A 16134-nucleotide genomic window follows, 5' to 3' on the forward strand; every position below is an offset into this window, starting at 1 on the left:
GAAAAAATATCAAAAGAAAATATATAAGAAAAAATGTAAACCACCTCCCAAAAAGTTTTAACTTAAAATATTAAAATATACTCTATAAATAAGAAAAGCCTATATTAAATTCATATTTAATTTCCCATAGTATCAAACCAAGACTTACTCTTTTTATTTTTTTGAGACAGGCTCACTCTGTCACCTGGGCTGGAGTGCAGTGGCTCAATCTCAGCTCACTGCAACCTCCACCTTCCTGGTTCAAGCTATTCTCCTGCCTCAGCCTCCCGAGTTGTTGAAATTACAGGCACCTGCCACCATGCCCAGCTAATTTTTTAGTATTTTTAGTAGAGACGGGGTTTCACCATGTTGGCCAGGCTGGTCTTCAACTCCTGACCTCAGGTGATCCGCCCACCTCAGCCTCCCAAAGTGCTGGGATTACAGCCATGAGCCACCACACTCGGCCTCAGAATCACTTTTCTACAGCAAGTGGTCAAAAGATGATAAATTAGCTAAAAGCACAGTATATTCCACTTTAAATAGTCAGTATTAACAACAACGAAATTCACTAAACTAAGAAATTGATCACACACATTTTCTGAGAAGCAATTTCTGCTGGCATCCTTCACCAACGGACTACAGTTGAAGGCTGTCACAGGTCTGACAGTGACCCCGGCCCACTAAATGCCATCAGGTTCCCCAGTAACTGTCAGCCACAAAGTCTCCACAAAGTCTCCATACATTTCCAAATCCCTCTCCTCCATTAAGAAACACTGTTTATATATACATTTTAAGAATAACTAACATTTAGAACTTTATATTCCCAAATCTAAATTTATCAAACATAAATGAGTCTTAATATAACAAAAGGATACCTGTTAAACTTTGTAAAGGGATTTAAGATTCCATTAAATAACAGACATGCTGGCATTTCAAATACAATTCAACTTAAATTTTCTTTTAACTTCTACCCAACTTCGGAAGCACACAGCTATTCCACAGTTTATCTACCTAGATAGGCTACTGTCCTAGAGAGTTTTAGCCAGTACTTATGGGAAGTTTTCTGCTACTTGGAGCACAATTTTTTTACTTAGTAAGACTCAAAAGGATCCTTCTACTACCACCGAGAGATTTAGTAATCTATTCAATAATTTATAATATTATCTGCTCTAACAAATGTTCAAACAAATTGTTCTTCACTTCAGCATGAACGCTTAGTTCCCTGCTCCAGTGAATGAAGATCTTTACTCCTACACTACTAGAAAACCACAAATACACTACCCCACAAATTACTCACTGCCATTACTCTTCCTCAGGTGAAAGAGAAACATTTCATATCGAAAAATGACCTCAAAAAACTCATTTCATTATTCAGAACAAAGGGCAGAATCAAACACCTCCAATGTCATAGATTCACTCCTGTATTACCTAGCCAGAAGAGAAAAACTCTTAGGAAACCTATCACGTAATTAGTCGCAGAGCAAAACTTGCCTGAAGAAACTGAAATAAAATACAGAACATAAAAATTTTAAAACAGAGCAAATAAGCTAGTTAAGTGTTGTTTTTGTTTTGTTTTTGGTTTTTGTTTTTACTTAAAGCTTTGGAAAAGGAAATTAAGTAATACTCTAATTACTTTTGTGTTGTGGTGTTTTCACTTAGTTTTTTTTTTTTTTTTTTAACATATTCTACCAAAATAATCACTACTTTGTGCCTGGCGTACAAGTTTCTCTTGTGACCCTTTATATTATGGATCCTGAGAGCTCCTTTTCAAATCATAGTCACAGTCTGAGTATAACAACTTAATTTAATATTTGGTACCATCCGAGAAAAACCAAATAGGCAAGTACGATAAATGTTAAATATGTAAATACAGAAAAACAACAAAAATTTATGTACTAAAAATCAAAAGGCTTTTTGTGGATTGTAACTAAGTACAATCCACAATGAAATACACATCATAATAGCATCATATAGTACATTTTCCACAAAATAGATATTCAGCCTCAGAACGTGATAGCCTATATATCCACCAGATAAAAGCTGAAAAACATCATGAAGATTCTAGATAGGGCATTCCAACTACTGTGCCAAGAGGGTGCCATGGCAGCAAGCCATGCCTGGCTGCCTGGGCTGAGACATTAGAGCCAGGTGCCTCTACACCCTAAACAGTTTCTTCAGTTTATCCCACGTGATGTATAGCTATGACCATGTTCTAGCTCTTTTTTTTTTTTTTTTTTTTTTTTTTGAGACGGAGTCTCGCTCTGTCGCCCAGGCTGGAGTGCAGTGGCCGGATCTCAGCTCACTGCAAGCTCCGCCTCCCGGGTTCACGCCATTCTCCTGCCTCAGCCTCCCGAGTAGCTGGGACTACAGGCGCCCGCCACCTCGCCCAGCTAGTTTTTTGTATTTTTTAGTAGAGACGGGGTTTCACCGTGTTAGCCTGGATGATCTCCTGACCTTGTGATCCGCCCGCCTCGGCCTCCCAAAGTGCTGGGATTACAGGCTTGAGCCACCGCGCCCGGCCGACCATGTTCTAGCTCTTGATAACATGGAAAGGGCTGGGAAATACTGCATAGATAAACCTACCCAGACACACAAATATCCAATCTTTATTTTAATCTCCAGAAAAATATTGGGGGGAAAAAGTTAACCCATCATTCCCACCCAAATCTAAGTTTGGAAATTCTATCTAAACTTCAATGACATATATTGCTATTTTTTAGCCTGTACCATGCATCCATAATTTTTTTTTTTTCAAAAACAAGAACTCTGACACACTTGATCACGACCATTTGGAAGACTTACAACCCCCTAGAAACTGCAGCACAAGACAGATCGCTCTAATATTCCCTACCCTTTGGTACAGTGGTCTACTCAAGAACAATTTCTTTTGCTGGAGAAAATCATCAAATTGACAAGAAAAAGAAATGTAACTCAGTCTGATTCAAAGGGAACTTGGAAAGAACTGAAAACTAAAAACAAGGCAAGAAAGGGTGAATACTGTCTGTGTAACCAATCTTTTTAACTGACATCTAACAAAATATGTTTGTCAGGGTAATTTTTTCCAGAATTAAAACTCATTAAGTTGCTCCTCTAACTGAAATCCTTTAATAGCTCCTTAAGCCCTATAGGATCAAGTCCAAACTTCCTAGAACGTAAATGACCTGGACCCCAATTTCGTCTCCTCCACCTTTACAATCCCCCTTCCTATCTCTAGACTCCAGAATGTTCAATTCGCTAGCAACACCTATGTGGAGTCAGAACATCACACCTTTCTCACACTGCTCCACCAGCCTGGAATGCTTTGTCTCAGGCGAAACTCTACACATACACTCTTCTCATGGCAACAGCTCTAATTTCACCTAAAAATAATAATAAAAAATAATAATAATAAAACATAATATAAAAATAATAATAATAAAACACAGAATAGCTCCTGCATACTAAGGACATTACTTACAAACACCCAAGGTAGTGCAATATTTATTGAACACCTATTAAGTGCCAGGAACAGTGTTTGGCTCTAGGAATGAATCATCTTTGCCCCTCCAGGAGCACACAGATTAGAGAAAGATACAAGCAAATAAGCAGATGATTTGAATACAGCTTCATGGGTCCCAGAACGAGGCAGGCAGAGTGCTATGGAGAAGCAGCACACAGGGCTCACCTACCAGCTGGAGTGCTATGTGGGTGACAGGCAGTGGCTCTAGGAACTAGCAGACTACTTAGAAGCTGATTTTTTTTAAAAAGAATCTGAAGTGTGAAGTAAGGTGTTAAGTCCCCAATGGCATTGTTCTTTCTCTGTAGCTTCCCCTTCTTCACACAAACACACAGAAATAACAGATGAAAGAGAAGCACAAGTCACTAAAATGGCATAGCTATGCCCCAAACATCTCCACAGTTCAGAAATCTAACAGGAGCGTAAAGTGTGAGGCACACTGAAGGCACAAGGTCAGCCGGACTCTGGGCCCAGAGTAGGACAAAGCAGCAGGAAGTTTTGTCCTGTGGGGTAACTGTAAAGAAAAGATTTCCCTAGGAATCAGGGTCAAGAGTCAGGCTCTGTGCCTAAAGCCAGAGACTGGGGTGGCACTCTTCCTTAATTATGAAACTAGATTGAAAATGTTTCTGCTAACTGTGTTGAGGCTACGGCTTACAGGAAGTTGCTGACCTAATGCCAGCTGACTGAGTGACTGAATCTGTGATGTCCCTAACGTCACCATGAGACCAGGGCTCTGACCCACTAACACAGACCTGATTCTGATCTGGGAACTCCAAAGCCAGGCAGAGACAACTGTGAATCTGCTAGACTAGCAGGAAAAAAACAAAAATCACAAAAAGAGAGAGAGACATAGGAGCAAAAAAAACTTCCATTGGAATGTGCCTGCAAATTACAAAACATGATGAAAACATCAACAATCACAACATAAATTCACCGAAGACAAAATTTTTAAATTATCAAATGATCTGAAAAAGACTTTAAAATAAGCATGTAAAAGATCCACAAAGAGACAGAAGAATGACAGAACCAATTGTTTTAAGTAGAAATGGAAAATTATTAGTGGATATAAAGAAGAACCAGTTAAAAATCTTGCAAATAAAATATAAACATTGTAATTTAAAGATGAAAAATGTTATGTGGTTCAAATACTATTAGGTGCTTGACAAGCCACTCCTCCCCTCTGCCTTCATCCTCACAGGACTGTGATCTTTGTTTTGTAGGGTAAGCAGTGTACAAGACACTGTCAAACACCGAGATTCAAACATGAAAGGCACAGGCTACCTGTCTTCAAAAAAACTTGCATCTGCAACACTGATCCTAACAGAACCCAAAAATTGCAAAGTAGAAGGAAATTCATTTTACTTTCCAAAAATGTAACCGTTTTTAAGTTAAAATGCTTGCCATTTATTTTAATTTTTGTGAACTAATTATCATCTTCAATAGAGTTAGCACTTTACATTAGATAAACATTCTCACAAAATGTCATGATTGAAGCTGAAACAACAAAAGCTCTTTCTTGGCCGGGCGCAGTGGCTCACACCTGTAATCCTAGCACTATGGGAGGCAGGGGTGGGCGGATCACGAGGTCAGGAGATCGAGAGCATCCTGACTAACACGCGAAACCCCATATCTACTAAAAATACAAAAAAATATTTGTTGGGTGTGGTGGCCGGCGCCTGTAGTCCCAGCTACTTGCAAGGCTGAGGCAGGAGAATGGCATGAATCTGGGAGGCAGAGCTTGCAGTGAGCGGAGATGGCACCACTGCACTCCAGCCTGGGCAACAGAGCGCGACTCCCTCTCAAAAACAAACAAAAAAAAAACTCTTTCTTAATCTGTATTGAACGCATCTAGCCACTATCCTTGTTTCTTCAAAGTACACTACCAAAAAGTATAGCACTGAAAAGTCGAAAATCAAAGACCATTCCTTACGATATTATTCTTAGTAGAAAGCACTCCAAGATTTTACAATAGCAGCTTCATTTTCACTTATCAACTGCCTAATTATTTGAATTGTTGATGAGAAAAGCTGCCCTATTTCATATTAAGGTAAATATAATCAATACAAATAATATGTGAAAACATTTAAACTCTAATATTATCTTCCAATAAGAAAATGCTCATTCCATCCCAAAGATTCCATAGTCAGGAAATCTGTACTTCAAACCTCCATATAATCCCAGTTAGGGTAAAATCTCAATTCTTTTCCCACCCTCTAAAAGGAAACAGTTAACACAAAAAAATAAAATCCAGTTCTCTTATTCACAAGCAGAAGTATATAGGAATAGAGAGAAAATATTACACATACTATCCCCTTACAACTAAGAAGATAAAATTATCAAATGTGGTTAAGCCCAGGATAGCCTTGGTTCTTTGTTCTATCAGAGACATTGATAGATTGTTAGAGAGTTTTTTCCCTTAAATACAATGTAACCCATGTTACTCAATGATTACATTTCACACAATAAAACCTCTACTAATTATGGTCAGCTGCAATGTTCACTATAAAACCTCTACTAATTATGGTCAACTGCAATGTTCCCTATTCATATTTCTGAAGAACCATTTTCCAATGGCAAGTCAATATAAAATTTTAGATAACAGAACTAAATCAGCCAAGGAGTTAATGACCAGATTTCCTCATCACATGAAACTTGTTAGAATAAATCAAACATCAGAAAGTATCTCCTTGTCTTAATACACATAAGCGCAGAGTGCTGAGTGGAACCAGATTATTCAATCTCTGAATAAGTGACATAATTCCAATTTATTCAGTAACCGTTTTTCTTTTTCTAAGCACAATACTGCAAACGCTCCTGAGATGGCTGGAAGGAAAGGAAGCAGCGCACTTACTCATGACTGGAAATGGCGCTGAATGTTGTCCCAATCAGATATTAAACCAAAATCTGCTGTCCAAGGTTTCTCAGAGGAATACATGTCCTAGTCAGGAAACAAAGAGAAAGAAATAGTATTTTCTATAGGTCAATATTTAAAATAAAGTTTTCTTAAAGAAAATAAAGAAAATCATTTTGTTTCAAAAATGTTCTACTATGTCCAAAAGAACTCCTGTGATCACCTATTAAATATAAAAGATCATTAATCAACCTCTAGAACATCCTGTTGAATTCATGTTTTCCTTTTTTGAAATAAGTTACTTCAAATGTAAACGATATGTATTAAGTAATCATCATGGAGAAACTTACTAACAGGTGTCCTTTGTCTTCAACACTAAAAACAGTTCTTCCCCATTCCCAACTAAATCATAGGTAGAAAGCAATCCATCTAGGGTAAATACAGCCCACATCATACCTGCTGAGTATATTTTGATTGCACATAAATGATTAATGTAAGACATCAAATAAGGATCAGCAAAGTTATTGCTATAGACTTTCTCTAGTAATGAATATTTTCTTCATTATAAAATATGGGTTCATTGTTTAAAAAAAAAAGAGTAACAATAAGGTAAACTTCTCTCATAATACATTATCCTTACCCCTACATCTACCCAATCATTTGGGACATATTTCCTTTCAAGCCATTTTTTTCTAAGTATTTTAAAAATATACTTGATACTACATATAAAATTTTGTACTTGTTCCTTTCCACTTAAGAGTAAAACATAAAAGATCAACTTGTGTTAGTATTAATACAAATTTAACCCTTTGCTAAGATTTACATTATAAATCTTCTTCTCTTAATTACTGTATTTCTAAAATATCAATATAGGCATAAATATTAATGCTATATTTAAACAACCATGGATGCACAAATGCCTACCTAAATCTAACAAAAATTCCACAGATAAGATCCGACTCAATACAAAATGTACACCTGTGCTACCTCATATGTAGCTTCATAAACAAATAAGCTACTTCTTCCAATCACAATAGGTAATGGTTATTTTCTAAATCAATTAAGAAAACAGTATACTACTACTAGAGACCTCTGCTTTAGAATCAAAGTTAGGGAAATACTTTTTGAAGAAATACTGCTTGCCACATCTATATACCGTACTTGTGTCATTTTACGTGAGGAAGTATTTCATTTGCAGAATGAAAACAGATTGTATCAGCACTTATGTGCGCAGCATGGCCCGCACACTGTAATTGGCATGACATAGAATCACAGTGCTGCCATTTAATACCCTGGACCCCATTCCACATGCTTTCCTCTTTATCTGTCCACTTAAGTGATTTCCATTTCCAGAAAATGCAATTATCCCAAAGGAAATGAGAAGTTGTATGGAAAATCTAAAACATATAACCCACATGTTAAGTTTTAGAATACATGAAATGTATTCTAAACTGAAAGTTTCTCACAAGAAATATACTTTCTTAATGATGCTTAACTGACTCTATTTAGATTTGTTTTCCTGCCTAGGAAACTCTGAGGTAGGACATGTGGACCCAGAGCATGCTGACCGCTGACAAGGAAAGACAGTACCGTGTTACAAATAAAGCAGGATTAAATGTTCACATATGACCCTAGAGTCCACTTAAATTTATACTTGTAGAGTCTAGTCTCTTTGACCAGGGACTTTTCTCCTTATGTTTATATAAATTTTTTAATCTTAAATTTAAAACTCCTAAATGGTAACATTAAAGCACCTTGTGCTATGTAGCACCCTGCCTCCTGCCTATAACCAAAAGGAGCCAAAGAAATACTTATTCAAGGATTTCAGCTCTTAAGACATCAAGAGTTTTCTCAGCACCAAAAATAGCAACCTCAAAAACACCAGTATAATAAAACCTAAAAACACTAGACTTACAATCTTACCATCTGAGGTAATAAATGTACACAAATTTTATAGTTTACAAAACTATACAGTTATATGAATGTTTTGGAATTAATGTCATGGAGTAGTTCTTAGAAACATTTATAAATGACATAACTGAAGTCACACATTCAGGATTCTTTATTTACACTAATCATAGCTTTAAAATGTAGATCCTCTGACCTTCTTTTTTTTTTTTTTTTTTTTTTTTTTTGAGACAGAGTCTCGCTCTGTCACCCAGGCTGGAGTACAGTGGCGCCATCTCTGCTCACTGCAAGCTCCACCTCCCGGGTTCACGCCGTTCCCCTGCCTCAGCCTCCCAATTAGCTGGGACTACAGGCACCTGCCACCAAGCCTGGCTAATTTTCTGTATTTTTCGTAGAGACAGCGTTTCACCATGTTAGCCAGAATGGTCTCAATCTCCTGACCTCCTGATCCGCCCGCCTCGGCCTCCCAAAGTGCTGGGATTACAGGCATGAGCCACCACACCCGGTCCCTCCGACCTACTTTCAAAGTAAGGAGTCTACCAATTCTATATGCAACAAGGTAGTTGAGCACCACACAGGATAAGATGTTCAGACTCCCTCTCTCCTCCCCTAAATGCTACCTTTGCACTAAACATACAGAAGTGAAAGAAGAAAAACCTTACTTTCTGTTTTTCACACCATCCAACAGGGAAAAAGTAATGTCTTAAACCCACAATTTCACATCAAATTATACTGGGATATTTCTGCAAAAACTGGCCTTTCATCTCATTTTCCAGTTACTCTAAGAGTGTGGCCTCTGACTTGCTGGAATGGTTCTAACTGGAGGCTTGAGGAGCACTTAGGCAACCTGCCTTCCCTTGTGCACCTACGTGCAGCACAAGAAACATATGCCCCATGTAGCGGTGGTCCACGATGAATAAATACCTGACATGTAACTGAAGCCAACCTGCAGCTTACAGTCAAACCCAGCCAAACTCAACAGAGTGCAGACCCATGAGCTAGAAAGAAACATCTGTTGTGCGCTGAAAGTTTGCAGTCGTTACACAGCATTATTACAACCAAAGATGATTAATACAGACAGTAAAGATAGTAATTTTAAATCCAAATTTAAAAATTTTCAAGTTAAAAAGACTGTATTTTAAAAGCCTAGCCACATTTCATAAGAAATACACCTAAATCAGCAGAACACATAAAGGCACAAAATAAGCACTAAAAATGTTTATCAGGCGGGGCACGGTGGCTCACGCCTGTAATCTCAGCACTTTGGGAGGCCGAGGCAGGTGGATCACAAGGTCAGGAGTTCAAGACCAGCCTGGCCAACATGGTGAAACTCTGTCTCTACTAAAAATATAAAAATTAGCTGGGTGTGGTGGCGGGCGTCTGTAATGACAACCACTAGCGGGGCTGAGGCAAGAGAATCGCTTCAGCCTGGGAGGTGGAGGCTGCAGTGAGCCAAGATCACGCCACTGCACTCCAGCTTGGGCGACAGAGCAAGACTCCATCTCAAAAAAAAAAAAGGCTTATCAGGCAAACACTAACCAAAGGAGAGATATGTGGCTACAGAAAGTCTTTCATGTGTGCTAAGAGATATACTGAAAAATGTTTATAGCAATGCTATTCATAATAGCAAGAAAACCGAAATTTCCATCAACAAAAGGGTAGGTAATGATATCATGTTTATACAATCACGTACTATGAAGTGGTGAAAAGAATGAAATATGGGTGTGCACATCAACAAATATCACAAGTATTGACATACTATATATACTGTACACACATATATACACACATGTAAAGATACCACTTACATAACTGTCCAAAATATGTAAAATTAACAATATGTTGTTAAGAGATATACACATGTAATGTGTGTCCCATTACACATTGCTTCTGGTCCCAAGCATTTTAGGTAAGAGATACTCAACCTGTCATATCTTCTCATTAGAAATGACTTCAGTTAACATTAAAGTCATTATTCACTAAGACAGAAAGTCTCTACACTGTACTTTCACAGTTCTTATGCTTTCCCTGAAGAATGCTCTTGCTGCAACCCCGTGAAACACAACCTCACATTTCTACAGCTTTAAGTATTTTCTCTGCACAAAAGTAAAGCAAATCTTCTGTCATTGCTGGAGAGAAAGGAGGTTTGTTTATCCTACTCACTAAATCAACAAAGTACTTCCTGCTAATAAGATCAAAGAATGAGATGGGCCTAAGAGCAAAATGAGCAATCATTTGGTTTCATCAGTTTCTTTACACTTGTATGTTAATGAGTCATGAGATAAGAATGAGGTCAAATTTCCCCTTCCACAGGTAGGTTTCCAGACAGACTTATCAAATTCTAGTAGGTTTATACTGGTCAACATGACAACTTCCAGGTATTTAGGAAAACAAATGTCCATTCAAAGTCTTCCCTACTTCCATCAGAGTCAGGGCCTTTCAAAAATGACCTATAATTTGTTTACATGGTATATGTGTCTAATGTACTTGATACATCATATCAGAACTGCACATAATGCCTGTGCTCTACAGATAAAAGTCAAAATGAAGGATACAATATATCTGGTTTTCCGGAGTCCGACATCATTTTAAAAGTCAGTTAAAAATTCCAGACTGCCAACCATAACAATAAGCACTATAGCAGACACCATGAAGAATTATAAAGAAAACAGTAAAAACTCCAGGCCCTATCTTCAAAAATCTATATCTAATTGGATTCTAAATATAAGAATGTATTCATCTATTCATTTAATAGATATTAATTCAGCTCCGCAACATGCAAAAACTGCTCAAGGGCCTTGGGATAAAACAATCAAGACAAGCTTGGTTCCAGCCATGTGTAACTAACAGAATATATTCAGAATAAAAGTGCTAAGGGCAACCAGAGTGACAGCCAAGGCTATAGCTCATTCAAAGGCCCTGTGCTTAGTTAAAATGGGAAAACTCATGGACCAAGAGGTGTAAATACACACAGGTGAAGAGAGGAAAATTCCTGTAGGATGTCAATAAAACTGGAATTCAGCAATACAATGGTGGACTATAAGCCTTGCAGGGAAATCACTCACCACATAGGAAGTCCTCAATGTAAATGTGTTACAACTCTGCCATTAACCAGCTCTAGGAATTCAGACCAAGACACTTCACTTCCCTGACCCTCAGTTTCTTTGTGTGTAAAATGAGAGTTAAAATTTTCAGCCTACCTACCACTCAGAGTTGCTGTGGAATTATGCATAAAAGAGTGTGTTGGTAAACTAAATATCTTAATTGGTTCACACATGCTCGTACTGATCCATTTTTGGTCTCATAAAATAAGAAAACTGAAATACAATTTTTAAGTTCTCTTTCTAGCACTGTATGATTTATTATCTTAAAACTAATTTTAATTCAATGGGTAACTTAGATTCTAATTTCCTTAGCGGTATAAGTAATATCAACCTAAATCATTACAGTAAACCAGCTAAAACAAGCTGGTATAAAATGTTGGTTATATGTATTTTTTAATGGAGCAGATCCAACTATCACTTAAAAGAATGTCAAAGTGACTGCTGACAGTGAAATAGTCACAGGTAACCCTCAGTTTCAGGGGAGAATCTGGATGGCATTCTTTTCGCAAGCCTCACTGAGGGCAAATCATCAACTCTTGGAGGAAAAAACTTTTTTGTAGTAGTCAGATAAAATGTTTCCCAAGCAAGTCTGGTGAATGAGCTCAGAATTCAAACTGATAATAAAACACTGGATCAAAACGTGATATAAATTGATAAGGCATATAACTCAGTATCTCAAAAAAACAATGTCTAAAAAAATCCCAGAAATTTATCTTCAGCAATCAGAGCAACAGAATCTTAGCACTACTTTGAAAACGTATTCTAAAATTCTGCTTTAAAAAGTAGTGTACTGCTTCACAATCAGACCCTTCTACCTAAGAGATAAATAATAACTAATAAAATAATTATAATAATATGCTGTAGCCGGGTGCGGTGGCTCACGCCTATAATCCCAGCCCTTTGGGAGGCCAAGGCGGGTGGATCACCTGAGGTCAGGAGTTTGAGACCAGCCTGATCAACATGGAGAAACCCCATCTCTACTAAAAAAAATACAAAATTAGCTGGGCATGGTGGCACATGCCTATAATCCCAGCTACTAGGGAGGCTGAGGCAGGAGAATTGCTTGAACCTGGGAGGCGGAGGTTGCAGTGAGCCGAGATTGTGCCATTGCACTCCAGCCTGGGCAACAAAAGTGAAACTCCATCTCAAAAAAAATAAAATAAAATAAAATAAAATAAATAATAATATGCTGTAATAAAAGGTAGTCTCTCTGTTTCTCAAAATATCTTCTCATACTATATTGCAGTAACTGAAACCAAGGAAAGTGAAACTGCAGATAAGGAGGACTACTGTATGTTATGTGAGTGATTACACAGTCAATTACATTTATAAAAATTCTTCAGAGTATACATTTAAAATTAGTGTACATTATATTTGTATTCCTTATTTAATAAAAGGAGGAAGATAACAAGACAGTGAGAAATTACCAGCCACCATCCAAAGAAAAGACAGAAATCTGAACTAGAAAGCAAGGCACCTTGGGGATTCTTCAGGTAAATGTTTGCCTAATCAAAGAGGTGCCTAAGAGTCTAAACCGCACTTTGGCACCCTTGAAGGCTAGGAAGACAAAATGCCAGAGTACAAGATCCACCAAGGGAGCCATCTCTGCTTCAGAATAAGCAAAAAACTGAATCCCATGAGAAAGAAAAACATAGAAGTAAACTAAACCAATTCTTGCATAGACTCTCGACTTTTTATTTAAATAAAAGTGATCCCAAGTGTCTGGCAAAAGCAATGAAAAAAATCCTTGCCTAACCTATAATGACTGCTATAAACACTTTTTCAAACACAATGACCAGCACAAAATCAAAGATAAGCAGGCATACAAGGAGATGAAACTCCTTGAGAAATAAAACAGACCATAAAAATGTTATAGCACTCTGGGGTATAGTCACTATGCTTACTGCATCCAAAGAAATATATGCAAAATCTAAAACTTTTGATAGGGAACTAGAAACTAGAAAAGTGGCAAAGCATATCTGAAAAATAACTAAATTGAAAGTCTAAATAAAAATGAAAAATCTAATAACAAAAATTTAAAACCCAGGGAAGAACAGATTAGAAATGAAGACTAACTTAGTTCTGGAAGGTAGCCTGAAGAAAATATTCAGAACAAAAAAGATACAAAAAGATGAAAAAAACACCAGAGAGGCAAAATACACAGAGGATTCAGGGAGAAAATCTAACGTTGTGTAACTGAGCTCCCAGAAAGATTAAGCAAGAGAATAGGGAAAAGCAGTATCTGAAGAGAGTGGCAGAGAACTTGTCAAAACTGACTAAAGACATCAAGTCACAGTATGAAAATGCCCTATATACCCCAAACAAGAAATGGTGCAAGAGGAAGAGAAGGAGGAAAATAGAAACAGAAAGAGACAGACAATCATCTAAAAGCCAAAGACAAAATGAAAACCATAAAAACAGCCTGAGAAAGAAACAAACGACCAACAAAGAAGGAATAAACTGCAGCTGACTTCTGAATAGAAACAAGCCAAAATATTAAAGGATCTCTCCAGAAAACTTATCTACAATTCTACATCCAGCAAAATATATCTTTCAAGAATGTAGGTGAAATAAAGATACTCTCAAACAAACAAGTTAGAAAACTTGTCAATACTAGATCCACTCTGAAGAAACACTAAATGGTATCTTTAGGCAGAAAGATAATTATTTCAGATGGAAGGTCAGGTAATGTAAGAAAATATGAGGAAAATGAAATGCAGTAAGTCTAATTAAATAATAACAGCATAAAACAACAGAAATACATCTGTGGGGTTTAAAATACACATGCATCTTAAAACAAGGCAATAATGAAATAAGAAAGGAAATTGAATGTAAATGTTTTTAAAGGTCTTGCATTATTTATTGCATTATCTAGAAAAAGGGTAAAAGTCTCAACATTACACTTTGATAAATCAAGAATATATACTGAAATTTAAGTAAACACTAAAGGAATAGTACAAGAATATGTAATCCCAAGCTAAAAAATGAAAAAACAGAAAACTTATTTTTAAGAAATCAATTCAAAATAAAGCTAAAAAATTAAAAACGAACATAGAAGAGGTGAAGACAAATAGATTTTGAAATTTTTTTTTTTTTTTTTTTTTGACACAGAGTTTGCTCTGTTGCCAGGCTGGAGTGCAGTGGCACGATCTCAGCTCAGTGCAACCTCCACTTCCCGAGTTCAAGTGATTCTTGTGCCTCAGCCTCTGGAGTAACTGGGACCACAGGCGTATACCACCATGCCCCACTAATTTTTGCATTTCTGGTAGACATGGGGTTTCACCAAGTTGGCCAGGCTGGCCTCAAACTCCTGGCCTCATGTGATCCACCCACCTGGGCCTCCAAAGTGCTGGGATTATAGGAGTGAGCTATCACACCTGGCCAAAATTAATTTTTAAGCACTATTGTCAATAAAGTTATTATAAGCCAATTCATTAATTTTTAATATGGGCAACAGGAAAATACACAAAAAGCATTTAGCTCATACATATATACCTAACTTTTATAAATTTTAGCCTGCACATCTATTCATGGTGGCACATGCCTGTAGTCCCAGTTACTTGGGAGGCTGAGGTGGGAGAATTGCTTGAGCCTGGAAAGCGAAGGCTGCAGTGAGCTGAGACTGCTCTACCGCAGGCCAACCTGGGTGACAGGGCGAAACCCTGTCTCAGGAAAAGGAAAAAATAATAATAATAATAATTTGCCATCACTGATCTACATAACATTACTAACAGCAAAACTAATACATTAAGAAGATCAAAAATAATATTCTTTCATTTAGTTCATTTAAAATGTTAATTTAAATTTTTAATTCACTGGCTGACTCAATGAAAGGAAAATTCCAAGATAATATTGTAAGTTTTTCTACACTCATGTCAGCAAGACCCAGGTGCAATGTGTACCTCTATCACAGAATAACTAAATAATCTCTTTAGAGCTAAGAACACTTAAAACCAACATATGAAACTCCAGAGTAACTCTTGATCTTTCTGTAAGCAAATGAAAATTACCTGCCACTTACTGAAGATTTGTATTTTAGGGTAGATTGCTACTACAGTTTTGTGAGAGGTGGTCCAAGCTCTTCAAAGAGAAAATAGAATCAAAATGAAACCAAGACTATCCTGATATTACAAAGCATACCTGTAAGTAAATCAAAGAATATTTCATTTAACATTTAATCCCAGTCTTACAGCTATCGAAACTAACAAGTAATCCAATGTAGAGTTACAAAAGTGGACATCAAAGTGTGTCAAGAGTCACTTGCAGGTCTGGTATGGACACAGAAGTAGAATGACTCCCCTTCTCTAATGGCTATGGAACGAAGCTGAGCTGCTTCATTCAGATGATCCAAGAACAGTGCCGAGAGCCTTCTCTACATAACCAACAGCGACTGCTCATGTGCTATGGAGGGAACTCATACAGAAGCATCTTATTTAACCTTCCCAATCTCTTCAGAGACTGTGAGCAAGTTCTTCCACCACCCTCAAAGCTTCCCACACACCTGCCTCTTTTTTTCAGCCAGCTATCTCCTCCTCATCTTCAGGTCTTACAAGTCGCTTCCTCAGGGAACTTGCCCTGACTCCCTCAAAACCAAGTCAGGTTCCCTAGGTATGGGTTTTATAGCTCCCTGTACTTCACATCAAAGGACTCATCCCACGTGCTGAAAACGAAGTACCTAACACAAAGTCCTGGGGTACACAGAAGGCACTCAAAAAATAATGGTTGACTAAACATGTTTGAATTTACGATCCTCCCCAATTTTACAAAGAAATGAGCTTTTTAAAAATTGAGTCATT

General features: G+C 37.3%; 1 protein-coding gene across 1 annotated transcript in view; it reads right to left on the bottom strand.

Moving 5' to 3' along the window:
* Positions 1-16134, bottom strand: part of USP6NL (USP6 N-terminal like) — a 159116-nt gene that overhangs the window by 140158 nt on the left and 2824 nt on the right. Inside the window, exon 2 of the mRNA XM_030941165.1 lies at positions 6327-6413. Coding sequence (XP_030797025.1) covers positions 6327-6330 — 4 coding nt within the window. The 5' untranslated portion in view covers positions 6331-6413. The remainder of the gene's footprint in view (positions 1-6326; positions 6414-16134) is intronic.

Source organism: Rhinopithecus roxellana, chromosome 11 (assembly GCF_007565055.1).
Source record: "Rhinopithecus roxellana isolate Shanxi Qingling chromosome 11, ASM756505v1, whole genome shotgun sequence".
In the NCBI taxonomy this organism is placed as follows: domain Eukaryota; kingdom Metazoa; phylum Chordata; class Mammalia; order Primates; family Cercopithecidae; genus Rhinopithecus; species Rhinopithecus roxellana.